Raw genomic sequence first — 23,208 nt, forward strand, 5'->3', positions numbered from 1 at the left:
AGCTGTCAACGAGCTTTGCAGCGATCAAATGGTCACTCTGTGAGAACCTCTGTTCCACCTGTGAGATGACTGTGTCACAAGCCTCCTTCATCACCGGCGCTGTGCTGCTGACTCGTCGGCCTGGCTCGTCTGTTCCATCATGAGCAGTGGCGGCCAATGCATCAGTTTTCTGCCTCATTTTCTGAACATTTTCCTTGAAACGGCAGAGCGCGCTGTTGATCCCAGGTGCATCGATGCTTCGTTTTTGCAGAGTGTTGTATAGAACATCCACTTCTGGCATAAGCAACGAAAAAAACTCCAGGAGCTGCATAAATGCTCGGGTCCCGCAGTTTTCTTTGACAGGCCGTATGCCTCACTTATGGTGACCGCATCCCATCCTGGTTGTGCGCGTATATGCTTCATACACTGAAGTAGTGCATCTCGGGTCTCCCAAACCGCGTTCACAGTTCTGCTTTTAAAGTTCCATCTCACAGCCGGTGGCCGTGGGATGCGTCTCTGTGTTGCCTCTGCAAGAGCTGCAACACGTTTGGAGCACCGGAGAAAAAAGTGGAAAAAGCAGTTAGATCTGCAAAAAAACACCTTCAGGATGCTCATCCTTGCTGAACACAGTTGCTGCAGGGTCAGGTTCAGTTGGTGGGCGTAGCAGTGAACAAACTGAGCGTTTGGGTACGTCTCCTTCATCACCGTCTGTACCCCACGCACGTTACCGCTCATGACGGCCGCCCCGTCATAGGTCTGAGCGATTAGCTTTTCTTTCAGCTTCAGGGGTTCCAGAACAGCCTTGATGCTGTTAGAGAGACCTACACCAGTTTTGTCCTTTACTTCCACAAACTCCAAAAAACGCTCTGTAACTGTGAGGTCAGGCATAATGTATCGCAGCACAATCACCATTTGCGATTTACAGGAGACATCGGTTGTCTCGTCGGCCTGAACGGCAACAAATGATGTGTTGTCCACTTGCTTGGCTATTTCCTCCCTGTACACATCATACATGCAGTCCAAGAGTTCATTCTGTATGGTGCTTGATGTCCCTTTGAAAACAAGCTGAGCTTCGTAGTGCCGTTGAAGCCTGGAATCGCCCTCACACATTGTCTCGAAAATTGACCTGAATATCCCTGGATTCAGAGAGTCCGCCGACTCGTTGTGGCCCTGCAGTGCTGTCTCACATTTCCCACAGTTTAATACAGGTGATGATCCGACCAAGCACGTACCTGTTTTCTTCCACCTTCCTATTATGAGAATCAATGCCGCGTCTGTAGGCGCTGTCAATCTGAGCTGCAACATTCACCCTTCCAAGTAATCCCAATTTTACGGCATTTTCCAAATGACTGTTGCTGCTCTCATGCTTCATTGTCCTCTCCGAAAGATGCTTTAAGTCCTTGTAACCTGTCCTCGACCAAGTACCTTGATCTTCACCAAAAAGCAGGCAAGGAAAGCAAAAGAGGGAATTCTTCTGGATGCTCGCCGTTAGCCATTTCTTTTTAGCAAACCACTCAGCGTTAAACCCACGTTTAACTTTGCCCGCAGTCTGGACCATTTAGAAATCCGGTGGATGGTGGGCACCGAGGCGCTTTACCTCCAGTTTCTCTCCGAGACTAGGTGTCTCAAATGTGTGCTCCAGTAAATGGTCAACTTCATTCATTTTCTTTCAGTTTTTTACTTCTTTTAATCGCTGGTGATGTTAGCTATATGCTGCTCACTCGTCTCCTCTTCAAACTACACGTGACGTTTCGCAGCACTGCACACGTGAGTACTTACAGCCAATCAATTCTGAATTATGTGAGATGACGTATGGTGGGGATGGGAGCACTATGCCCCTACGGTCATTATTTTTTTGCCACACACATTAAATAGAAAAATACTCTGAGCATGCGCAGTGTAGTTTTTACAATCACCGTTCACTTAGACAGTGAGAGGGAGGGGCAGGATCGGGTTTTGTCCCACATGGCTCTAAACAGCTCAAAACGGCACTCTAGACACTAATTAGAAGAACACAGACTAAAACAGAAATGTACAGACGAATCAGATTATTAAACATGACCTTAAAATATATTTTATATGTTTTTTTATTTATTTTTTAGTATTTTTTTGTAATCATTATTTGTAATACTTCTTCTGACACTAGGTGGGGCTGTGCCCCACCTGCCCCTAATGACCCGCCGCCACTGCTCATTCCGATGTTTTCATCTTTATTCACTGACGCGTAACATGCACACATGCATTATGTTATCAACGTGATCTCCGTAATCAAAGATCTTGTATTCACCAAGATGTTACAGACTATATCCCTTTGCAGCATATCTGGCTTTGTATATCTCATTCTTATCTGTGTTTTCTTTGATGGTATAGACCAGGGGTCGGCAACCCCTGGCACGCATGCCACCATTTGCACGCGGCACCGGAAACACTAGGGACAAGTGGAATAAGTGTGCAAAATATTAAAATTGTATTTTCAGATCCTGAACGAGACCGCCGCTAGAGCGCGTCTCCCCGTCTGCAGAAGGAAGCCATGCACGCAACGCAGCCCCGCTCTCTTTAACTCCAGGCGACTTTCTGCCGCTTTCCTCCGTGGTGCTGATCGTTTCACCACGGAGGAAAGCACTTCACTAATTGCAGTACCCATAGGAGCTGTACAAATACTGCAGTTTTTGCGTGGCTGTGTCTTTAGCGGAAGTGGGGATCTGCTCATCGAAATAATATGCTACAAAGGGGCGGACTGGCCATCTGTGTGTTGAACTTTCCTGTCGGCTCCCAGACCGTAGTCGAGGAAACAGGGGGGATAACTCTCTGTCGTCTCCCAGGGCAGAAGCAACAAGCTTCAGGTTCAATAACCCACTTTAGCTTTATGACTGGAGAGAGGCGAGCTCTTCATGCCGTTGCATTTATTTAGCTGTTCTTCTGTTTCACAAAATACACCACAGACCTGTTTTTCTGCTGCCTCGTTTCACTTCCAGAAACATACACACGCTCGCTCACTCTCGCTCTACCATCAACAACACACACGCCACACCCCTCTCTCTCTCTTAAAGGGACAGCGATCTCATCTCACTCTGCATCAGGGCCGTCCCTGGCCAACGTGGGGCCCCAAGCGACATTGTGAGATGATTCTACTAATAATAATAATCATAATCAATTCAATAATATCAATACTATATTAATTTATTATAATATAGTTGTAATATAGTCAAGACAAAACATGCTTATGACATGCTCAAAAACTGATATTTCTTAAATCTGTATTCAAATGTAGTTCCCTCCATCAGCAATGTGTCAACAACTACACACACATTCCTATCAGTATTTCTCTGTGTTGTGGTTGACATGTTAGGAGTTAAGGGGAGAGGCTGAGCGTCACCATGATGATGACTGTTAGGAGTTAAGGGGAGAGGCTGAGCATCACCATGATGATGACTGTTAGGAGTTAAGGGGAGAGGATGAGCATCACCATGATGATGACTGTTAGGAGTTAAGGGGAGAGGCTGAGCATCACCATGATGACGACTGTTAGGAGTTAAGGGGAGAGGCTGAGCATCACCATGATGATGACTGTTAGGAGTTAAGGGGAGAGGCTGAGCATCACCATGATGATGACTGTTAGGAGTTAAGGGGAGAGGCTGAGCATCACCATGATGATGACTGTTAGGAGTTAAGGGGAGAGGCTGAGCATCACCATGATGATGACTGTTAGGAGTTAAGGGGAGAGGCTGAGCATCACCATGATGATGACTTTTAGGAGTTAAGGGGAGAGGCTGAGCGTCACCATGATAATGACTGTTAGGAGTTAAGGGGAGAGGCTGAGCATCACCATGATGATGACTGTTAGGAGTTAAGGGGAGAGGCTGAGCATCACCATGATGATGACTGTTAGGAGTTAAGGGGGAGAGGCTGAGCATCACCATGATGATGACTGTTAGGAGTTAAGGGGAGAGGCTGAGCATCACCATGATGATGACTGTTAGGAGTTAAGGGGAGAGGCTGAGCGTCACCATGATGATGACTGTTAGGAGTTAAGGGGAGATGCTGAGCGTCACCATGATGATGACTGTTAGGAGTTAAGGGGAGAGGCTGAGCATCACCATGATGATGACTGTTAGGAGTTAAGGGGAGAGGCTGAGCGTCACCATGATGATGACTGTTAGGAGTTAAGGGGAGAGGCTGAGCGTCACCATGATGATGACTGTTAGGAGTTAAGGGGAGAGGCTGAGCGTCACCATGATAATGACTGTTAGGAGTTAAGGGGAGAGGCTGAGCATCACCATGATGATGACTGTTAGGAGTTAAGGGGAGAGGCTGAGCATCACCATGATGATGACTGTTAGGAGTTAAGGGGAGAGGCTGAGCATCACCATGATGATGACTGTTAGGAGTTAAGGGGAGAGGCTGAGCATCACCATGATGATGACTGTTAGGAGTTAAGGGGAGAGGCTGAGCGTCACCATGATGATGACTGTTAGGAGTTAAGGGGAGAGGCTGAGCATCACCATGATGATGACTGTTAGGAGTTAAGGGGAGAGGCTGAGCGTCACCATGATAATGACTGTTAGGAGTTAAGGGGAGAGGCTGAGCATCACCATGATGATGACTGTTAGGAGTTAAGGGGAGAGGCTGAGCATCACCATGATGATGACTGTTAGGAGTTAAGGGGAGAGGCTGAGCGTCACCATGATGATGACTGTTAGGAGTTAAGGGGAGAGGCTGAGCATCACCATGATGATGACTGTTAGGAGTTAAGGGGAGAGGCTGTTAGGAGTTAAAGAGCCTGTGACACGAGTTTCCCCCATCATCCAAACCCATCAATTTGAGTAAATATTGTCCCCTTGAAAACCGTTACTGAACTGATTTTGGATATTTGTACTTTGATAACCATTAATCTGCCCTTCAATGTTGACCATTTTCTGGATCTTCTCGGGGATTCTTCAAGTCCCGCCAAATGACGTGTGACGTCATTGCGGGCACAGCGCTCCAGCTGCACCGTTCAGGATCCCAGCATCTGCATGTAAACGCACGATGGTGCACACAGTAGCAAGCTCAGACAGCTCAGACAGTTTCATTTTGAACGTGTCTGAGAGCTCATATGAGGCTGTAGGATCGGTTTATGTTGTATCTGTTAGAAGTTTAGGAATTAGGTGCGTCAATATGGGCGATCATACGGTCATGTAGCCAGTGGTGGAATGGGACTAAAAATCATCCCGGGACTCTCGACCGGCCCACTTCGGTACCGCTAGTAAGTTGTCAACGGGGGGAGTGGGGGATGTCAGGGGCGGCGGGTGCTGTAGATAGTAAATGTAAATATGTAAATATTTGTGTCACTGCATCCTGGTAAAATACAAATATAATGCAATGTCTGTGTCTTTGACATTAGCGCTGCTAGCCACCTGTGCCCTGTACTACGAAGCCAGTTCAACAGACCCTGGATATGTTTGAGTAACAAACTAACTAACAACAACAAACTAACAAACGAGATCTCGCTAAGCGGTCCTACGACGCTGGTTATCAACTCGGTAAATCAAGCCAGGGTTTCTCTCACCAGCTGAGAGCACGTTCACGTCTAAGACACGAGTGGATCCGACTTTAATTACATTTGACTTGAGTGTTTCGTCAACATAATGTGTTGCTTAAAATAATACTTCTGCATACAGTATGTGACACTGTAAGTGTTGCACGGCCAGACACGGCAGATAAGGAAATATATGATATATTATGATATTATATGATCGATGATCTGATTGATGATGTGATGTCAGTGCGATATGAATGATAAGTGCGACACGTCGACGTCTTCTCTGCATACGGCAGTTTAAACTGTATTTCCTTTATCCTGTAATATGACTTGAGAGATTTAAACTCCGCACACTGAGTTGATCTCTTTTCTATAGACGCCGGAGGCGGGCAGCGTCAGGTAAAAAAAGTTATTTAGCCTTCCCAAACCTGAGCCTCACACGCCGCCTATGGGGGATGTGCTAGTGACTTATCCGACCGGCCCACTTCGGTACCGGCCCATCGGGATTCGTCCCGATGGCCAGTCCGCGACTGCACCCAGCCCACGTAAACTGTCAACGGGGGGAGCCTCGCTGCGGGGAAACGGTGGACCTAGTGTCCCGATCGGAGTGGGAATAATAATAATAATAATAATCCGTGCATTTTATCCATTAATTTCCCCAACATTGTAGTGAAAAAAACACACGTTTAATCCATGTTGGTGTACTACAACTACAAAAAGCATCGGTTTGTTTTCTCATCAGGAAATGCAGACCGGCACAAACAAACGTTTTGTAATCATCATCCTCACGATCATTTAATCTATCATATGTTCGCCGAATTGACATGAAAGCACTAATAAATGTAGTTTCATCCACTTGAGTTTACAACTACAAAAATAACCGATTTGTTTTTATATCACATCCTACGGGAGGAAATTCAGTAGCTCTCACTACCGATTTGTAATCCTAATGTAATCATCATCTTCACCACGATCATTTATGTTTATGTTCGCCGAATTGACATGAAAGCACTGACAAATATGAATATACTGTAGTCAACTTCATTAAAACGTTATTAACGTGCCTAAACTCAGTAATTCACCATTTCTACGCATGACAACACACTTTGTCCGTGTTTGGCTCTCCCGCCGCACAGTGAAGCGTTCCCGCATTGACGTCACTTCCGGCTTCCCCCAAAACTTCAAAATGAGTCGAAGGAATTTCCCGCGATGTTCGAAATTATTGATATTTAACGGAACGGTATCGCTTTTTCTTTTTTAAACTGAAGGTTCGAGATTACTAGTAGCCCAATATTTCATTGCACAACAGTTGTTGGGATGCTGTCACAGGCTCTTTAAGGGGAGAGGCTGAGCGTCACCATGATGATGACTGTTAGGAGTTAAGGGGAGAGGCTGAGCGTCACCATGATGATGACGGTTAGGAGTTAAGGGGAGAGGCTGAGCGTCACCATGATGATGACTGTTAGGAGTTAAGGGGAGAGGCTGAGCATCACCATGATGATGACTGTTAGGAGTTAAGGGGAGAGGCTGAGCATCACCATGATGACGACTGTTAGGAGTTAAGGGGAGAGATTGAGCGTCACCATGATGATGACTGTTAGGAGTTAAGGGGAGAGGCTGAGCGTCTCCATGATGATGACTGTTAGGAGTTAAGGGGAGAGGCTGAGCATCACCATGATGATGACTGTTAGGAGTTAAGGGGAGAGGCTGAGCGTCACCATGATGATGACTGTTAGGAGTTAAGGGGAGAGGCTGAGCATCACCATGATGATGACTGTTAGGAGTTAAGGGGAGAGGCTGAGCGTCACCATGATGATGACTGTTAGGAGTTAAGGGGAGAGGCTGAGCATCACCATGATGATGACTGTTAGGAGTTAAGGGGAGAGGCTGAGCGTCTCCATGATGATGGCTGTTAGGAGTTAAGGGGAGAGGCTGAGCATCACCATGATGATGACTGTTAGGAGTTAAGGGGAGAGGCTGAGCATCACCATGATGATGACTGTTAGGAGTTAAGGGGAGAGGCTGAGCATCACCATGATGATGACTGTTAGGAGTTAAGGGGAGAGGCTGAGCATCACCATGATGACGACTGTTAGGAGTTAAGGGGAGAGGTTGAGCGTCACCATGATGATGACTGTTAGGAGTTAAGGGGAGATGCTGAGCGTCACCATGATGATGACTGTTAGGAGTTAAGGGGAGAGGCTGAGCGTCTCCATGATGATGACTGTTAGGAGTTAAGGGGAGAGGCTGAGCATCACCATGATGATGACTGTTAGGAGTTAAGGGGAGAGGCTGAGCGTCACCATGATGATGACTGTTAGGAGTTAAGGGGAGATGCTGAGCGTCACCATGATGATGACTGTTAGGAGTTAAGGGGAGAGGCTGAGCGTCACCATGATGATGACTGTTAGGAGTTAAGGGGAGAGGCTGAGCATCACCATGATGATGACTGTTAGGAGTTAAGGGGAGAGGCTGAGCGTCACCATGATGATGACTGTTAGGAGTTAAGGGGAGAGGCTGAGCGTCACCATGATGATGACTGTTAGGAGTTAAGGGGAGAGGCTGAGCATCACCATGATGATGACTGTTAGGAGTTAAGGGGAGAGGCTGAGCATCACCATGATGATGACGGTTAGGAGTTAAGGGGAGAGGCTGAGCGTCACCATGATGATGACTGTTAGGAGTTAAGGGAGAGGCTGAGCGTCACCATGATGATGACTGTTAGGAGTTAAGGGGAGAGGCTGAGCGTCACCATGATGATGACTGTTAGGAGTTAAGGGGAGAGGCTGAGCGTCACCATGATGATGACTGTTAGGAGTTAAGGGGAGAGGCTGAGCGTCACCATGATGATGACTGTTAGGAGTTAAGGGGAGAGGCTGAGCATCACCATGATGATGACTGTTAGGAGTTAAGGGGAGAGGCTGAGCATCACCATGATGATGACGGTTAGGAGTTAAGGGGAGAGGCTGAGCGTCACCATGATGATGACTGTTAGGAGTTAAGGGGAGAGGCTGAGCATCACCATGATGATGACTGTTAGGAGTTAAGGGGAGAGGCTGAGCATCACCATGATGATGACTGTTAGGAGTTAAGGGGAGAGGCTGAGCGTCACCATGATGATGACTGTTAGGAGTTAAGGGGAGAGGCTGAGCATCACCATGATGATGACTGTTAGGAGTTAAGGGGAGAGGCTGAGCGTCTCCATGATGATGGCTGTTAGGAGTTAAGGGGAGAGGCTGAGCATCACCATGATGATGACTGTTAGGAGTTAAGGGGAGAGGCTGAGCATCACCATGATGATGACTGTTAGGAGTTAAGGGGAGAGGCTGAGCATCACCATGATGATGACTGTTAGGAGTTAAGGGGAGAGGCTGAGCATCACCATGATGACGACTGTTAGGAGTTAAGGGGAGAGGTTGAGCGTCACCATGATGATGACTGTTAGGAGTTAAGGGGAGATGCTGAGCGTCACCATGATGATGACTGTTAGGAGTTAAGGGGAGAGGCTGAGCGTCTCCATGATGATGACTGTTAGGAGTTAAGGGGAGAGGCTGAGCATCACCATGATGATGACTGTTAGGAGTTAAGGGGAGAGGCTGAGCGTCACCATGATGATGACTGTTAGGAGTTAAGGGGAGATGCTGAGCGTCACCATGATGATGACTGTTAGGAGTTAAGGGGAGAGGCTGAGCGTCACCATGATGATGACTGTTAGGAGTTAAGGGGAGAGGCTGAGCATCACCATGATGATGACTGTTAGGAGTTAAGGGGAGAGGCTGAGCGTCACCATGATGATGACTGTTAGGAGTTAAGGGGAGAGGCTGAGCGTCACCATGATGATGACTGTTAGGAGTTAAGGGGAGAGGCTGAGCATCACCATGATGATGACTGTTAGGAGTTAAGGGGAGAGGCTGAGCATCACCATGATGATGACGGTTAGGAGTTAAGGGGAGAGGCTGAGCGTCACCATGATGATGACTGTTAGGAGTTAAGGGGAGAGGCTGAGCGTCACCATGATGATGACTGTTAGGAGTTAAGGGGAGAGGCTGAGCGTCACCATGATGATGACTGTTAGGAGTTAAGGGGAGAGGCTGAGCGTCACCATGATGATGACTGTTAGAAGTTAAGGGGAGAGGCTGAGCGTCACCATGATGATGACTGTTAGGAGTTAAGGGGAGAGGCTGAGCGTCACCATGATGATGACTGTTAGGAGTTAAGGGGAGAGGCTGAGCATCACCATGATGATGACTGTTAGGAGTTAAGGGGAGAGGCTGAGCATCACCATGATGATGACGGTTAGGAGTTAAGGGGAGAGGCTGAGCGTCACCATGATGATGACTGTTAGGAGTTAAGGGGAGAGGCTGAGCATCACCATGATGATGACTGTTAGGAGTTAAGGGGAGAGGCTGAGCATCACCATGATGATGACGGTTAGGAGTTAAGGGGAGAGGCTGAGCGTCACCATGATGATGACTGTTAGGAGTTAAGGGGAGAGGCTGAGCGTCACCATGATGATGACGGTTAGGAGTTAAGGGGAGAGGCTGAGCGTCACCATGATGATGACGGTTAGGAGTTAAGGGGAGAGGCTGAGCGTCACCATGATGATGACTGTTAGGAGTTAAGGGGAGAGGCTGAGCGTCACCATGATGATGACGGTTAGGAGTTAAGGGGAGAGGCTGAGCGTCACCATGATGATGACTGTTAGGAGTTAAGGGGAGAGGCTGAGCGTCACCATGAAATGTGCAAATTGACATAAAAATGAATAAAAGGGGAAAAAAGGCTCCATGTTTTTTAGGCTGTAAACTTTAACTGTTATGTAAGGCAACTAGACAGACAGTGTATCACTCTTCCTCCTGTACATTAGCAGATAAAAGGCATCACATACTTGAATGAATGGTAAATAAAGAATGTTGGAAATAACTGCATCTCCATTAGCCTATATACACTGTAAAAATCAACCTATAGGATCTACTCAATAAAATGGGGGTTACAATTTGCACACTCCTTTTGAGTAGATTTTACCCAATGTTTTTGGGTAAAGGTTACTAATATTTAATATATAAGACTTACTTTAAGAAATTAAGTAAAATCTAACTCAATTACTTAAAACGTATTACTTATAAATGAGTAATATTTACTCCTAATCGTAGGTAGCTATTTACTTAATAATTGATCTATATTACACATTCATATTACTTTATTAGTAAGGTTACCAGTAAACACACAAGATTTTATTGATCATGTTTTTTTTATTGACCAAATGTATAAGTGCAATATGGTCATACATTGAGATTATTTAAACAGTTAAGTGCATTTCAATTGTTAACACCGAGCAGAATCTTCAAAATAGTCACAATCACATTGTTTTAACAGTAAAGTGCATGGAAATTGTAAACATTTTTAACATAATCTTCCAAGTGCAATTTACTCAACTATTAAAACCTTTGAGTGCCAGTAAACAGTCCACTTTAACAGAACAAGGTTTCTTCACATCACATTATTTTGTGTTTGTGTCACTCGGCACTAAAACAAGTCAACATCCACTTCAGAACAAATTGTTTATTTGAGGCTATGGACCTGTTTGAGCAGCTTGGCTCCATCAAGCTCCAAAAACTGTTTTTAGAATACCTCAAATGTGTATTTGAGCTTGTTGGGGTATTCCAGGTTGAGGGTGTAGATCAGTGTTTCTCAAACTTTTTCATACCAAGGACCACTTAACCAATCAAAAAACACTCGCGGACCACCTAACTCCAAAAATATCCAAAAACACATTGTTTTTTACAAATCGCCTGAAAATTATACAAACAAGTGGCAGCATGTGTGATGAAGGTGCTTATCTGGGCTATATCATGCAATCGAAAGTGAAACTTAAGCTCGTTCCATTGCGGATGTGAAATGTGAAATGTGACCAATATACTCACGGACCACTAGGGGACGCTCACGGAACACCAGTGGTCCGCGGACCACACTTTGAGAAGCACTGGCTCAGATGAATCCCATCAACAGTGCGCATGCCTTTGTTTGGTTTCCGCACAAAACTCTGTCTCCCTCTATGACAATAGACACATCTGCTGGTCCCCCCTGTCCCTGGCATCATGGATCACAAGCACCTTCATAGTTTGGTCCACGACGTTGTCATGCTCGTCCTCCATGTTGAAAAGAAAGAAAGAAAAGCATATTCACTTTAAATTAGGCATATTAACAAGAAGCTATTATACAATATAGGCTTTGTGGTCTAGCATTAAGCCTAATCAATAAAACCAGGGATTGACTTTTTTTTAATGATTTGTAAAAATGTGTGGCAGCGATTAAAAACAAACAAGATTTCTAACTTATATAAAAAATGTCAGGCCCAGTCAAATTGCCCATCGATCTAATCAATGACATTACATTGATTCTTTCCCATAAACATCACTTTTCAGTGCATGATTTTATTTATCTTATTTCACTTTAACACCAAAAGAAGGTTTTTGTTTTTAGGTAGTTGTATATGTTAAGTAGCTAAGCACATCAGTACATTATCCCTAAATCATTTTCCTGTGAATGCTAAACCATTTATAAAAACAATAAGATGTTTACAGATTTACAGCAATAAATTGCATATTTATTTGTTAGGTGTAAGAGTGGTTAATCACAGAAATTAAACCATGGTATCAGAGCGACCTCCGAAATAACTCCGTTAAAATCTTGAAGTGATCAGTCTTTAACGACATACCTGGCTGTCTTGAAAAAGGTCTTCTTGGCGTTCCCCAAGGTCTTCAATCAGGCACCTGGCCACTGCATCTCTTTTTCCCAACACTCTGGGCCTGTGAGGAAATGCATTTTAGTGACAAGACTTATTTCTGCATTTTCATATTCTTGAATGAAACATTTAAATAAATGTGCCTCATCAATTGTGCTCAGAAGAGGGCGCATCCTGGAGCCAGCATCTCCTCCTTTGGCACGCATCAGCTGGAGCGAGTGGTGTTAGTGTACCCATCCAGTTTCAGCATCAAAGTCTCTTCCAGTGAAAGAGTTGTTATGTGTCGGAACTCCTCCTTGATCTAATAAAGAGCATAGGAGACAACACTCATTACTCACAACAGTGAGTTGAAATGGAAACAAATACACGTAACGTTCTCACCTGAGCCTCATTGAATAAACCAGGCCATCTCTCCTTGAAGACACTGACACGTGGGCTGAGGGTCACCACCTCCACTCCAAATTGTCTGCAGGATTTAAAATGCATAGGACTTAGGTGCCGTCTCTGAGGATGTTACACTTATATTCACATTTCTTACACTGAACATTACCAACAAAATAACACAATTAAACATGTATATGTAGAAAAATCCTAAAATATATAACAATGAGCTTTGGCTCTGCTCCGTGGTAATCTCTCCAGTCCTCACGATAATATACAGTAAGCTTAATGTAAACATAAGTCTATAGGCTATTGCTGCAGCTATACCTCAAAAAAGACAAATGAATCATAAATCATTATTACTGTGGCTTGGCAGAATATATTTTTCACTAAGAGAAGGTCGCGAGATAGTTGTCTCAGTATTTATCGTTGCATGCACGCTCATATGAATGCTACTTGTTCACGCGCGCCGGGGCTGGAGTTTAACAACACCGTGTCCCATTCATCAAACGGGACAAACTGTATTTCACTCTCACATATTGTTAAGCACAGAGCGACCGAACACAACAATATATATAGTTTGTTTGTAGCCTTTATTTAACCAGGTGAAAGCCCCTTGAGATCAAAAGATCTCTTTTTCAAGGGTGACCTGCATAGTATATATTACCCGGACAGACCCACGAGGAAACTGACGGCCGACGTTAAATAGACTAAGAGAGATGCTACAAGCTAGCTTCAACTTAGTTAGCCTTGTGCATCATTTGAATTTGTCCCCCACAAACCGTTACTGTACTCAATACTACTCAACCGGGTCAGAGTTTGTCATATTACTTGAACTGACATGCTATTTAATAAACGGCTACTGATTTTTGCAGTGTGCATCACGTATCCATTTAGAATATTTGGTAACACGTCCATTGGATAATGTGTAGAAAATAACATTGGACAAACACACTTATAGAGGACGACCAACTTCAAAGGTTGATTTAAACGAATGCCGCCTTCCGTGCGCTGTTCTTGTTAGTACTTAGCTAGCAAACAATAGCCTTCTCTTTGCTAATCATGCACGATGCTAACGTGAAACACAACTTGGCTGCTTAGCTCACATTAACCAGCTCTGACATTAACATACAACTGTCGCCGTGACGCTTAACTCATTGCAGACAACAGATAACAATTATTAACAATATGGAGCTAAACATCATAGTGCTTTACTCTTAGCTCCTATGTTAGCTACAGCTATCTAGCATCAGTGACCGACTTCCAGTGAGTAATAGATGATAATAGATGAGAACAAACTTACATTCCTTGTCTAACAGTGAAGCAAGCAGACAACAAGTCTTGTGATGAAACTCAAAAAACGTGAACATGTATATGTAGGACATGATAGACAGTAATATCTTACCTTCCAATATTTCCACACACCAGGAGGGAGGCGCGAAAGAGAACCGTTCCTCTGGCCTGCAGCCAAGAATCACCGCAGACGCATGCGCAAAGGGGCAGTGTGGGCCTAATGTCTTCAAGTAGATTTGACCCAGATTGTTTGTGTTTCAGTTGGTACTGTCAGAAATTAGGTAGTGTAGGTAGAATTTACCCATTCATATATACTAACAATGCTCACTTATATACCTTGAGTACAATTTAAATGATTTGCTTGGATAAAGTATACTACCCTCCAAAATCCTTTTTTATAGTGTGCTCTGCAGAGACTGCCTTCTTCATGTCGTGAATTGTAGCTGATGTTTTGATATGGCAATTGGCAAAAGTTTGACATTTGACTTATACAACATTCACAATTCGTATGTTGCGCTGACAGGTCCACACACTGCTTCCCCGCAGCGAGGCTCCCCCCGCCCTCCCGTTGACAGTTCACGAGCGTCGAGCTCCTCACAGTTTCTGAGAAACTGGTTATATTTGCAGGTTATATTTGCAGCTTGTTACACTGTCCCCTTGGGGCCATGAAATCCTTGAAAGCAGTTTGAATTCATTTTTTAAGTGAGAATAGCTCATGTGCTTTTTTAATCACTGTGATGCTGAGTCTTACTGAAATGTTTTAATATTTCATATATAATGTAATTTAATGTATATTTTGCATCCCCTATATAATTGCTTGTGTGACTTCGAGGGGGGGGGGGGAATAATAAAGGTTTTACAAAGCTAAATAGGGTTTTAAAAAGCATTAAGGCAGTATTTCCACTAACCCAAAATGGAGCTGAACATACACAGTAGAACAGCTTTTCTCATTAACCTCAACATATAAAACTCCCAAAACAGTTTACACACAGGTTTTAACTGATCACTGGGGAAAATATAACATTCAGTTTGATAAATGCTTTATCACAAACAAAACTATTTGTATTAAAGCAACAAGTAAATATTTCCATTAAACAAGACAAATTCGAGTCAAATTACTATTTCATCTCAATCACTGTTTACAGGATGGACAAAATGCAGCTATAGGACCATGTGTTGATGCACATAGGCTAATATCTTTTTTGAGGTGCTGCATTAAAACAATATACATTTATTTTAAAGTAAATGTTGAGCCCTGTTTTAAAAAAAAACGTGTTTTAGCAATTGAAAAACTGTAATTTAGGCTTTTTGGCAATCAAAAGGAAATGTACAGAATCGGGATTGATTACAACTCTCAATTTCGATTTTCTTCCGAGAACATGAAGTGAGCATACGGTCTGTCGACATAGCAACGGGACGCTTAGCGGCATTAGATCTCTCCTTTCAAGACTCCTCGCTTTTTGTCGAAGAAGTCCGTTTTTTGAGCTGAGTACATCGACTTGTTGCGCTTTCAAAGAGCGGGTACTGTGCGGAGATGCCGCTAATAGTGACGGACTACTCGTGGACTCAGACGGACAGCACGGTGTTCATCAGCGTGCCTTTAAAGGGAGCGCGCGCGGAGAGAGTGGACTTCCTGTCTACAGAAGAGTACCTGAAGGTAACATAGGGCTGTGTTTCATTCACAGTGGGTTAGTCACAGTACTTTACAGTCTATGACTCACACACTTCGCGTTTGTTAGTTTACCAGCAACAACATACAAGGACACATGTGTCGGTCTAGTTGTTAATCTCCATGTCATGGGATTCAAATAGTTTTGGTGATGTTTGGTTTTATTGATCTTGTTTAGATTAAAGATCACCATGATTCCATTTAATTTTTTAATATTTCTATAAACAACTCTTTTACAATTCTGTAAAATGGCAGTAGAGTTGTTTCTAATGACCATAAAGCAGAGTAAAATATAAACCGAATTAGTGAAATCTTCTTCAATTTGAGTAAAATGTACTCAACTGTGTACTTACTGTGTACACAAAAGTTTCATTAACATTACAATTTCAACTGACGCATCCCAAAGCTGTATTTTCTTATGCCTAATCGGCAATGATTTATATTTGTTTAAACAAATGTAAGAGCATGTGCTTTTTGTTTGTTTCTCAAATAGCAAACAATATGTTTTGTGCGTGGTTTTCTGCTCAGGTGCATTACCCCCCCTATCTGTTCGAAGCCTTTCTGTCTGAACCTGTGGACGAGGACAGAAGCACAGCAAAGGTTGGAAATGGAGTCGCAGTCATCACTCTGCCAAAATGTTCCAATGCATTCTGGGAGCATCTGGTGATAACTACATGTAGGAGTAAACGTTTTTCCCCCCCTTTTACATACATAAAACCCATTGAAATATTGCTTTGATGAAATGTATGAGAAAATCATAGTCTTGTAATTTGTCTGAAGTGCCTGAAACCAGTTAAACTCAGACTAAAAAGTATAAAAGACACAAATAGACAATTTAAAATACTTCCAATATGACAAACATCAATTTAATAACAAAAATATACACCATAAAAAGATTAAATAAGGCAGAAATTAGCAACTGCATTTAAGGCAAACAAAATGATTGAGAGTTTATTGAAGGCCACAGGCCGAGGCACGTTGTCTAACAATAAGACAACTTCAAAAGTATTTCAACTCAGAGTTGCTCAGATGAACAAGGCTGTGAGAAAACGGGCAATAATGGGTTTCCCCAGACAATCAAAATGTCTGAAATCTCCTTGCGCACTGAACCCCAAAGTGTGTCAGCAGTGTGTGAATGTTAGTTTCCCTGAGCACCCTGTGAGGTAGCCTCTGTGTGAATGTGTGTGAATGCTGGCTTGTAAAAGTCTGGAAGCCTGGAGCAGTGCAATACAAATGCTGTCCATTTACTGTTTCCAACTAAGCCAGTGTTAATCTGAGGGATAGCATTCTGTTATCACACTGTATTGTTCATCAACTTCCTACTGGCAAGCCCAGCGACAAGATGAGATGAAAATACAAGTATTTACAAGGGTACTCAACACATCACCCAGCTAGGCTGCAGTGTTCTTCTTAATATTACACAATGTGAATCTGACAGACGTCTATATTTACTGCACATCAGGACCATTCTGGACCAGCTGTCACTCATTTCTCTCCATTAATGTCATTTGACTTGCGCTCTCTGTTCTGCCACATTATTATAGTGAAACCTAGGAACTAGTCAGCATGCCAAATCTAACCCTACTTGCAATGTTCAAATTATTCATGACCTTTGCCGGAAAAGGCTGGAAAGGCTAAGAAATAAAAAGATAGAGATCAGTAAACTCCGAGTCTACTGCTTCTACAACATTGCCATTTTGAATATCTGCTTGATTTAACTAAAATATCCAATACTGTACATTTCCTTATAATTCATCTACCATAGTAAATCAATGTGTTTCAGATGATAAAGAAAAGAAGAAGGAGGTCAGAGAAAGGGCTCTGTTGAAATACCAGGAGAGGCTGTGTTCGGAGTCCAGATCGAAGGCTGAGAAACAACAAGCAGAGAAAAAGTATGCACTGGAGACAATGATGAAGGTAACACTTTCAATGACATCACAATCTACTCATGACCCCATCACACAGTGTACCAAAATACCATTACTATCGTGCTCTGGAATCAAGAAATATTGAGTTATAATTAGTTTTACTTGACCTCAGCTTGAAAAGGAGGAAAGAGACAGAATTGTGAAAAGGAAGGAGGATGAGCGAGAGAAGACGACAGCAGAGCTGGCAGCATGGCAGCTGAGACAGAGAGAAACAGCTGAGACAGAGGCCAAACTAAAGCTCCAAGACCAGAGAGACCGTCAGAACAAACTGAAAGCCCCGACAGAGAAGCAGGAGAAAGGATGCTTAGATGGAGCAAAGGTCAAACTGGGTACGTCATTTACTGTGTGATCAAATGTGCTTCTGTTGAGATGTTGGTATGTTAATGATCATATCTCTGCATTTAGATGAAAGAGGCAACAGTGAAGCAAAGAGCCAGAAAACCCCAGCGCTCCTGCCCGCTCCGAGGCGCGCTGCAAACATTCAAGTCAGATTCACCCCGCGCATTTTCCCAACCGCGCTCCGGGAATCAAGAGTGCCAGAGGAGGAGGAGGTGAGATCATCATCTTCTCTGACAGTTTGTCAAGTGTAAGGCCTGGCGTACGTTGTGGTAGTGCCAGCTGCTTTTTTTGAATATATTCTGGCCTGAGTAATAAAAAAAGACGATCACTTTTGTGGGTAGTCTTCTATTAATTGTAGTTTATGTGTATACAGGAGGTCCTAATGCACTAGTCATTCTCTCTGCTCTGCAATGTTTAACACTTTTTCATATCAGCATATTTTATGGACAAAAATATTTGTTTGTATCAGTACTCAGCTACACAGAAAAGGCTAAACAGTTAATTAAACTATTTAAATCACTACACAAATATGGTTGTACCGGTAGTTAAACTATAAGCCAGCCACTGCAAACTGCTGATCAACTACACCAGATTAATAACATCCAGGGATTCTGTCCACTGAAATGCCAGAGGGCTCTTGAGTTGAAACAGACTGCAGGCCGGAGCAGATCAGAAAAGCAGGAAACAAAACATTTACTGTGTAATAAAGTGGACAGGGACGAAGAGCCCATAGTAGGGCCAAGCCGAGGAGACCAAAGCTGACCAAAGAATTAGGGATGCTCCGATCGCCAATTTTGCGGCCGATCGCCGGAATCGACGATCCGATCGAGTGGGCGGGCCTATGGGGATCTTCCATTTAAAGTGATGTTTAAAACTCAGTTAATGCTCATTCACTGGAGCTTCCACAAACAACAACCAACATAATTATTACATTCAGATGAAATACATTATTCAAGTTTACATTCACTTTGGATAATAACATGGGAGAAATGAGCGGAAGCGCTCTCTTTTCCACTCCCTCTCTCTCTCTCTCTCTCTCTCTCTCTCTCTCCTGACAGCCTATCAGTGGCTGCAGTCGGATAATCCAAAAATCAGCTCCTAACGTCTAACCCTATCGTCTATCCCTTGACCTCTGAGTGAAACGTCACGGGGTTAAGGGATAGTGGATAGGAGAAGTCAAAAGGACTTAGGAGAAGAGACTGCGGTACTTTAGAGAATCCGAATGCACTTTCACTATCCGACGTGTTTATGATGCGCCAGCGGACGTCATGAATGTGCGTCTGCTGCTGTGGGGGAACTATGGAAACTACAGTTTTCTATACAGAGGACTACAACATGGATGTTCAATAAGAACGAGGGACTACTGTAAACTCATCTAGAGACTCTGCACCGTGCTCTGATGCTGTTGCTTTATGCTTTATGAACGTGGACAACAGAGAAACATATTCTTCATGACCAAAGTTGGAATTGAAATAAAAAAGGAAAGTGAAACTTATGCTTGTCACCCTCTCCCTCCGGTCCACATTAATACAAATGATCCCAATACGTATGATTGTATGAACTATTAAAATATCTTAAAATAAATACAGATGTATTTATTATAAACGTTAGTCCTTAACATCTATCACTGTGTATATCACCATTCAAACATCTTTTAAAAGTTGAACAAACCCCACACAGCTCAGTAAAGACTGTGAGATGTTGACTTTATTTGATCATTTCAGTAAAAACTAACGTTCATATTTCTCTTTTTGATTATAATACTGATGAACGTTCAAAACAAAGCACTTTAAAAAGCTTAATAAGCACCGTAACATTCATGATATAATTTCTCCGTCATAATCGTTTGTTTCCGTGAACGGCCGACTGTTGTGTGACGGCAAATGCTGCGGCTGCAATGCATTGTGGGCCAGCACTTTCTCCTCTCCTTTCGGTGAGGGAGTTCCAGTGGTTCCTAAGCTAAAGGAGGTTATAAAGGAAGTTTGAAACCTCCTTTCCTATCATCTAGACTCTAGAGAATTCTAACGGCACTTATCATGGCTGCCACTGAGGGACTTCCGGGTCATTTCACTCCGTTAGGAAGGTTCCTAAGCTAAATGGACTATTCGACTGCAGCCAGTATCTCATGCAGCTCACTGATCCAGTAATGAGTGACCCGACAGTGAAGAATAAATATATTTATAACTAGTTTAGCTTGTTCCAGAAGTAGATGAAATAGCTAAGTGTGTTAGGTCTAACTCTTAGTGTGTGGTGCTCCGCTCACTGGTCCGTCACAGCGGGTGGAGCTGCAGGATTTCTGCTTCACACACGTTGCATACCGCTATTTTATTGTCATTTTCGGACACCTTAAAAAACTGCCTGACCGGTGAAGCCATTTTGGCGAGCTTGCTTTGCCGCACACAGAGAAAAGGGTCATGTATTTTACGTCATGCGATCGGCTCTCGCGATCGTCATTTATAGAGAGCACCGATCGATCGGCCGAGAGTGAATATCGGCCGATATCGATCGGCGGCTGATCGATCGGAGCATCCCTACAAAGAATACAACATTAGACCACACAGTCTGTTGATATCAGACTGATGGGTGTGTGTGTGTGTGTGTGTGTGTGTGTGTGTGTGTGTGTGTGTGTGTGTGTGTGTGTGTGTGTGTGTGTGTGTGTGTGTGTGTGTGTGTGTGTGTGTGTGTGTGTGTGTGTGTGTGTGTGTGTGTGTGTGTGTGTGTGTGTGTGTGTGTGTGTGTGTGTAATACAATTTAAAATAAATGTAGACATGTGTGAACTGACATTTTGTTTTGGTTTTAACAAGGAATTGCAACAAATTATAATAATAGACCATAAATCACTCTTTTTTGGCACTTCCACATGTGGCCAGAAAAGACATAAAGAGTGAGTCTGGAGGCAGTGGATTGACAGATTCTGAATGTTGTGTTTGCAACATCGTGCCTTTAAACATTCCGAGAAAATAACATCTTATCAAAGCTTTGAGTAAACCTTAAATCCACCATATGTGCATGTGCATAAAAATGCATATATGCTTTTTTATTTAAAAAAAAATCAATTTTAGATCGATTCTGGATAATTTGGATTGGACAGATTGCCTATTTATTTGAAAAATAATTGTCTACGTTCTGGTTTAAACTGCCATTTTGTATACTGAAATGTCAGAAATGCATTCAGTATCCTCAATAATCGCAAAACCACTCCAAAATTGTCCAAATCCGACAAACCACCTTTAACTGTTGTCCACATATTTATATGTGCTGAGAACCCGTACTATACATTTCTGACATAAGATTTTGGGGTACTCAACATTTCCGGGTTCTCGGTGCTGGCAACTACACTGATATGCTTTGTGAGCGGAATAAGCACTCAGATCACACTTTTCATATCTGAATCAACAGTGGCTTCAAAAACAAGCCGAAGCCAGGCGTGCAGGAAATGCAGACGTTGAGGAGCTGAAGGACCTGAGGGAGGAGGAGAGGAACCCTGAGTGGTTGAAGGACAAAGGAGAGTAAGTGCTATAACAGCTACTCACTGCACCAGTTCTTGTTATTTTAACCATGTGATCACTGAATGACTCTTCCCTGCAGCAAGTGTTTTGCTTCTGGAGACTTCCTGGGGGCAGTGAATGCCTACAACCTGGCCATCAGGCTCCACAGCAAGATCCCGGCACTGCACTCCAACAGGGCAGCTTGTCATCTGAAGTTAAAAAATCTCCATAAGGCCATTGAGGATGCTTCTCAGGTGTGCACTCCTGTATTTGACAATAACAATAACAGTTATAGGGAGAGTCCAAAGAACTGTCTTGTTGGAAACTGTAACTTTGCACCCAAGATTTGTACCACTGCTGCCTATAAAGCTCATTGAATGTGCATCTAGCTATTATTTAAAGCAATACTCATCTCCCTCCTTGTTTCTGTGCAGGCTCTGGATCTGCTGACCCCAGCGGTCCCTGCCAACGCAGCAGCCAGAGCCAGGGCCAGCGTCCGCCGGGGGTCCGCCTTCTGTCAGCTACAGCTCTATGCAGAAGGTTTGAAAAGCAACAGGAACATTTGCTTTGCTACTGTTACTTTACAACTTTGCATTTTTTTACTTGGTTTTAATGAAACATTCACAATATGAATCAGTGTCCTGTAAGCTGACCTCCTACGTCTTCTCAGGGCTGCAGGACTACCAGGCCGCTCTGAAGCTGGACCCTCACAATGCAGCGCTGCAGGCGGACACTCAGACCATCAGAGACATCCTCCAGGGCTCTGCAACTGGGACGCACTGAAGCACACAGAATGCTACTCTTTTCATTGTTCTCTGTTACCCAATGGTTTTATAAATGACACAAAAGAACCAAAGGCTGCTGCATACGAATCAAAATGAAGGACATGTGTTGAATTGTTAGTGATTACTGATTACTGGTAGACCGTGTGTGCAGAACAACATTGTGTGGTCTAAAGTTGTACCACCTAAAATGATAAGCGATTAAATGGATCTTCATCACCATGTAACCTAAGTGAATAAATTACTTTCGAAACAAGTTTTCAGTATAAATGTCACTCACAGGAGTAAAATGTTTGAAAAATACAATACAGTAGAGTTTAAAAATAACATATTATTAACTCAGTGGTGAGCCGTGACTTGTATACCTAGGCCCTCTGACCCCCACCCCTTCCCTCAAAAAATAAATAAAAAAAGAGTTATTATGTCACAGCATATACTTCAGCGGAATATCAAAACAAAATGCATCAATGAAAGAAACCCTCTACCACACAAAACAACACCTGTAAATAACCCAATTTGTGTTCTTTGAATTGAAAAGGATTGTGTTTGTTACTTTCGTTGCAGTTGTATGTCTTAAATGTAATTTGGCGTGCTTTTATTTTGAAGGCGAGATTACGCTGTTGACAGGAAGTTGTTGTTGCTATGGAAACAAGATAAACTTTACAGCGGGCGGAACTTGTCATAAAGTCTGCGATAATAAAACCCACCCATTTAGAGGTAAGATATGATTGGTCAATTGTTTGTACTGTCATTTGACATTACTCTCTCGTTCAGTTACTATACTGTAGCGGGCCCTGTAGCAGGTGAATTTTAAGCTGGACCACCAATCAGCTCCTGTCTTCACAGTAACTCGCAGAGACGAGCTTCTTTCATTTAACCCTTCACATTCAAACATAAACTGAAAAGGCAGATTTGAAGGATTTATTTCTTTGGAAATGTTATTTTAAATACAATTAAATCAAGTTATTTATTTTTTAAATGTTTTTAAATATTATTTTGTAGAATATCTTAGGCCCCTGACGGCTCGCCACTGTACTAACTATGATAAACTATGTAATACTAATAGTAATTGAGTTAACACAACCA

The 23,208-nt window shown here is 43.1% G+C and overlaps 1 protein-coding gene and 1 long non-coding RNA gene across 3 annotated transcripts; one reads left to right on the top strand and one right to left on the bottom strand.

Moving 5' to 3' along the window:
• Nucleotides 1–12,386: 12,386 nt before the first annotated feature.
• On the bottom strand, nucleotides 12,387–14,191 carry LOC117553267. The gene is made up of 3 exons (XR_004570101.1): nucleotides 14,029–14,191; nucleotides 12,624–12,708; nucleotides 12,387–12,543 (listed from the first exon to the last, which is right to left on the bottom strand). It is a non-coding gene; the product is annotated as an uncharacterized LOC117553267 (long non-coding RNA).
• A 1,146-nt stretch (nucleotides 14,192–15,337) lies between these two features.
• Nucleotides 15,338–22,378, top strand: dnaaf4 (dynein axonemal assembly factor 4). 2 transcript variants are annotated; one of them, XM_034227133.1, is made up of 9 exons: nucleotides 15,338–15,573; nucleotides 16,114–16,261; nucleotides 17,351–17,502; nucleotides 17,626–17,842; nucleotides 17,919–18,064; nucleotides 21,252–21,361; nucleotides 21,441–21,594; nucleotides 21,775–21,880; nucleotides 22,011–22,378. In XM_034227133.1, exons 1-9 carry the CDS (start codon nucleotides 15,451–15,453, stop codon nucleotides 22,121–22,123), a joined length of 1,269 nt encoding a protein of 422 aa, XP_034083024.1. In that variant the 5' UTR covers nucleotides 15,338–15,450; the 3' UTR covers nucleotides 22,124–22,378. The 2 variants fall into 2 exon arrangements, with proteins under 2 accessions (XP_034083024.1, XP_034083025.1); XM_034227134.1 differs by having other exon boundaries at nucleotides 17,369–17,502.
• Nucleotides 22,379–23,208: the final 830 nt, after the last annotated feature.

Source organism: Gymnodraco acuticeps, unplaced genomic scaffold, assembly GCF_902827175.1.
Source record: "Gymnodraco acuticeps unplaced genomic scaffold, fGymAcu1.1, whole genome shotgun sequence".
NCBI lineage: Eukaryota > Metazoa > Chordata > Actinopteri > Perciformes > Bathydraconidae > Gymnodraco > Gymnodraco acuticeps.

Excerpts from the sequence above, each read along its gene's own strand:
- dnaaf4 (XM_034227133.1), top strand. The coding sequence starts at position 15,451 with ATGCCGCTAATAGTGACGGACTACTCGTGGACTCAGACGGACAGCACG. Across the intron at positions 21,362-21,440 it reads TGGTTGAAGGACAAAGGAGA|CAAGTGTTTTGCTTCTGGAG; the intron begins GTAAGTGCTATA and ends TCTTCCCTGCAG. Across the intron at positions 21,595-21,774 it reads CCATTGAGGATGCTTCTCAG|GCTCTGGATCTGCTGACCCC; the intron begins GTGTGCACTCCT and ends GTTTCTGTGCAG.